Source organism: Rhodnius prolixus, unplaced genomic scaffold, assembly GCF_049639745.1.
Source record: "Rhodnius prolixus isolate KJV_2025 unplaced genomic scaffold, Rpr scaffold_28, whole genome shotgun sequence".
NCBI lineage: Eukaryota > Metazoa > Arthropoda > Insecta > Hemiptera > Reduviidae > Rhodnius > Rhodnius prolixus.
In genome coordinates, this window is record NW_027411618.1 from 230,330 (window position 1) to 234,924 (window position 4,595).

The 4,595-nt window shown below is 35.0% G+C and overlaps 1 protein-coding gene across 1 annotated transcript; it reads left to right on the top strand.

The window, feature by feature from the left end:
• Positions 1–3,125: 3,125 nt before the first annotated feature.
• LOC141457571 (uncharacterized) lies at positions 3,126–4,010 on the top strand. Its single transcript, XM_074134739.1, has one exon. It carries the CDS (start codon positions 3,126–3,128, stop codon positions 4,008–4,010), a length of 885 nt encoding a protein of 294 aa, XP_073990840.1.
• The last annotated feature ends 585 nt before the right edge of the window (positions 4,011–4,595 follow it).

The window sequence follows — 4,595 nt, forward strand, 5'->3', positions numbered from 1 at the left end:
TTTAATGCAAATAGTCGTGTGAGTGCCCACCAGATTATTATTATTAATTTTTTTTTTTTTTTTAGCACCTAGCAGAGAAGACTTGAGAAAGAGTTTTTACAGAGCCAGGAGCTTTTTATGCCTAAATTAACGTGTTCCTCTGTTATTGAAATGATGGTCAGAGCCAGGTGGAACGAGCAGAACTAGAAGCACACCGCAGCCATCGACACACACTAGGTAATGGGATTGTGCTCGCCTCGTACACTTTCACCAAAAAATTAGCATTTTAATTAAGTTTAAAGATAGAATTTAAGTGGTAAGAACTATGTGAGATTAGGGCAAGAGTACCGGAGGGTGCCCCCAACGTATAATGTCTCGCGCGCACCCGCCAAAAAAAAAATATTTTTACCCCCCTTTTTTAAAGAGTTCGCATTAAAAAAAATAAAATAACTCATCAGAGCGCGCTACAAAATGGCTCGCAATGCTAACTTTAATTTAATCCCTGGCTAAAAGGACTACAGTTATTTAACCTTAACATCTTTCATCCTAAAATTCACTTCACTTCTGGCCACATTTAACACTGCATTGCCAATCCAGAGTCAAATAGGAATGGTCTCTGTTTACCTACATCTCATAGCTATCCCGAAATGCTCTTAGATATGATAGCCCCACTCTCTCACCATTCGATAGACACGAGCTGAAGACCGTGGAATTCTTAGTTTCCTTTTTGCGGATTAGTTTACTTGAATCATAGGAGTCATTTTGACTCCAGATTGGCATTACACGCGAATATTTCGGAGTCATTTCGACTCCTGATTGGTAATATAAGTATATTTTCTGTTATTAACTTGACTACAGATTACCAATTTGGTCTGCCCTTACAGGGAAATTTACTTCTACTTCAAACCCTCTGCTGCCTTCCTCGCGAAGAATTCTGAGATTTTCCTCTTGATATTATTGAGTGCCAATAAAATTTATATTTCCATAGATTATGAGAATCGAAAGCAAGATTCATTCATTCTTTTTTGAGCTAAATGTTACAGCGGTATCGTACAAAGGGAAGCTCAATAAACTGGGTTGCTACACTTATCTTTACAAAATGATTCAGTGAATCGAAATTTGAGTGCTAATCGTAAAAAGCTTGAAGGTAGTCATTGTGTTTCTTTTTTAATATGATCATCATTTATTGCCTAAATGCTTATGTAATAAATTTACATAATTTTCATAGAAAGTATCAAGACACACAAAAGCCTCTTTCTAGAATTGATTTTCTGTCCGAATTGCAGCAAATACTTGCAGCGAATTGGGTAATTTCCGATTCGTGCCAACAGCGCACAGTAATTGAAAAAATAGTGAATGTAATTTACAAAAAAATGAAAAAGTCCCTGACCAGAAGGCAGTCCAGTCAGGGTTCTAGAAAATACTGAAATTACTGCGATCCTAAGTTGAAGTTAATTCCTTCTGCGTGAAATGTTAAAGCCCGATTTGTGGACAAAATTTCGGTTTTTAGTTCTTAATTCCTCTGTTCTTTCTCATCCTTTAATGCAAATTTTATTATTAAAATTGAAATCAATGTTAAAAAAAAAGGATAAAAATAAATTATGGAGTCAATATAACTCCTCATTGGCAATAACTGATCAAGTTCGAGCATTGGCAATGCGGAGTTGAACCATTCTCAGCCTCGTTAGCGACCCGGATTCAACTGAGTCCAGAGCGTCATTAAACCTAAGGGATTGATAAAAATGTTATTGGAAAATACAGATTCATTAATGTGCTAAAATGAAGAAAGCTAATTGCAACAAGAAATTGGTAATTATTTTTTATTTTTGGCAAGCTTACGGCCTAGAGACTTACGGTCATCTTCAGGGCTTAAGCTTATTAACAATAATATATTTTACAATGGTAACATCAAAGAGCTTGTAGTAAATTTAATCTAAAGTACTGTTTTGTCATCCAACCTGAATTATTTTAATGTATAATGGTGTATTCACTTTGTGCGTCGCTAGGGTGGTAAAACAAATATTAGTTGGTTTTTGGTCACTAACAGAGGCCTCTGTTTGCTACTTTGGAATAATGGTTAGGAGTGGAAACCTCCCTAAAATATATGGAAAAAAAATTTGGTGAGCTTTGTTCTCATTGCAGTGAAGCCTGCCTGAAACAATAGACTTTTTTTTATTTTATTTTACTTTATTTTTATTACTATTTTTTAATGATTTATAATAATAATAATAATATATAATATTTATTCTTATCTTTTTTGGGGCTTCTAGCCCGTACAAAAAGAGTTGGATACATAAATGAGTACAAAATACAATCATACAAATAATAGTGAATATAGAAATAAAGAATAGTGAAGCACATTTCATGTGTATAAACAATACAAAACAAAAGCAGGTATAAGAAGAACAGAACAAGACAGCACAAAATATCAAAATTAAGAATAAGTGAATTTTAAATTGTATTAACTTGCTAAGTTAACCTAACAAATCAGACAAATTCTCTCTACAAATGCTGATACCAAAAGTAATGAAAATTATAATTTATTCATATTTAATATAATTCATAATTATATAATTATATTTATTGTTTAGACATATTTCTAGCACAAAGAGAGAATTAAATGGAAACAAAATACATTCTTACAAGTATTAGTAATACTTAGGATACACCTGTGGGGGACCGCCTGAATATTATTTTGATTAAAAAATGTAACCTTCTAGTCGGCTAGGCGGTATGAAACAATGTATATATGTGATTCAAGTACCACGTTGCTAGTTGTAATAAAATATAAAAATAAAGAGTTTTTGTGGTGTTCTGTATTTTTTTTGTGATTCGAATTGGTTGTAAATAATAGTAAACCCACAATTGGTGACCCCGACGTGATATAACGGCACAATTAGTGACCCCGGATTGGACCTAATAAAAAATATAAAAATAATAAAATAAAATAATAAACTATATCTTTTAAGTAAAAAAAAAAAAATAATAAACATTATATGTGAAGTATTTAAAAAAAAAACTATGTAAATACTATTTTTTTCTATAAATTAAGTTTGTTTTCTGTGTTAAGGACATTTCTTGTTTTATTAAGGTAAATTATTTTTATTATTATTCCGGTTTTTATTATATTTTACAATCTTAAAACCATGACTGGAGGAGAAAAACAAAAACTGGATGGCGCAACGTCAATGCCAGAATTCAAATCAGAAACAGAACCCCCTGCATGTGTCGATAAGATTGCCGTAAAATTACCACCATTCTGGTTTGAAAAACCAGATATTTGGTTTGGCCAGATCGAAGCACAATTCCGCCAAGCTGAAATTACACAAGAATTGACCAAGTTTGACTACCTACTTTCCCAACTGGAAAGAAATGTAGTTGAAAACATATGGGATTTGGTAACTATGGACGAAGCCAGAAAATATTCCCTGGCTAAAAAACGACTTATAGCAATATATAAAGAGGGCGAAGTCCGGCAAATGCGTCGATTGCGGGAGCTGGAACTTGGAGAGATGAAGCCAAGCCAGTTATGGCGAAAAATGAAATCAATGGCCGAAGCTGATGTCGCGGATCGTTTCATGCAAACTCTGTGGCTTGATAAACTACCCTCGACCATGAGAGATATGGTCACAATCGTAGACGATGATATAGACAAAATGTGCACCCTAGCAGATAAATTGTGGGAGCAAAAATCGGTCGAACTGATCGAAACTAATAAGTGTTTTAAACCTAAACATGATTCGGTTTCTGCAGTAACTTCTCATAGAGCTCCTTCCACATTAACTCTTCAAGACCTCCTTACCAGGATTGAGGAGATGGAACAAAAATTTTCCAGAGGGCGTCCACACGATAGGCGTGACGCTCGTTCAAAATCTCGAGACCGCTCTAAAAGCAGACCCAAATATAACAAAACTGGACGATTTTGTTATTACCATTTCCGATTTGGTAACAAATGCAGGCCAGAAAAATGTGAAGCTCCGTGTGCATGGAAAGAATACAAGGAGGAAAACTCCTCGGGGCAGCGCAGGTAACGGCCACCTGTAATGCCACAGAAACCCCTTATGGCCGTAATTTTCGTCTCTTAATCAAAATAATATTCAGGCGGTCCCCCACACACCCACTTGTTCTTGATGTTTGGTGTCACACGAATGACCCTTTTTCGAAGTTTCGAAGACACTTTTACCGAGAGGTTCTTGAAAAACTTCGAAAAAGGGTCATTTCGTGTGAGACCAAACATCAAGTAACAAGTGGATGTTGCATCACGATAATGCTCCTTGTCACACAGCAATTTGAATAAACGAGTTCTTTTTGGCCAGTAAAAAACATTCCTGTGGCTCCTCCAGCCTCCTTATTCGGCCTTACTGGAGTCCTTGTAACTTTTTTTCTCTTCCCGAAGTTGAAAAAATCACCTCAAGGGAACTAATTTTGGGACAGTCAAAAATATTCAACCGACCAGCGCTATTCCAGTATAGGAGTTCGAGCACTGCTATGAAGAGTGGAAAAAACGTCTCCAGCGCTGTGTGGCTTCAGAAGGAAGTTATTTTGAAGGTGACAATATAGAATTGTAATTCTTTTTGAATAAATTTTTTTTAAAAAATCAGTCTCATTACTTAATT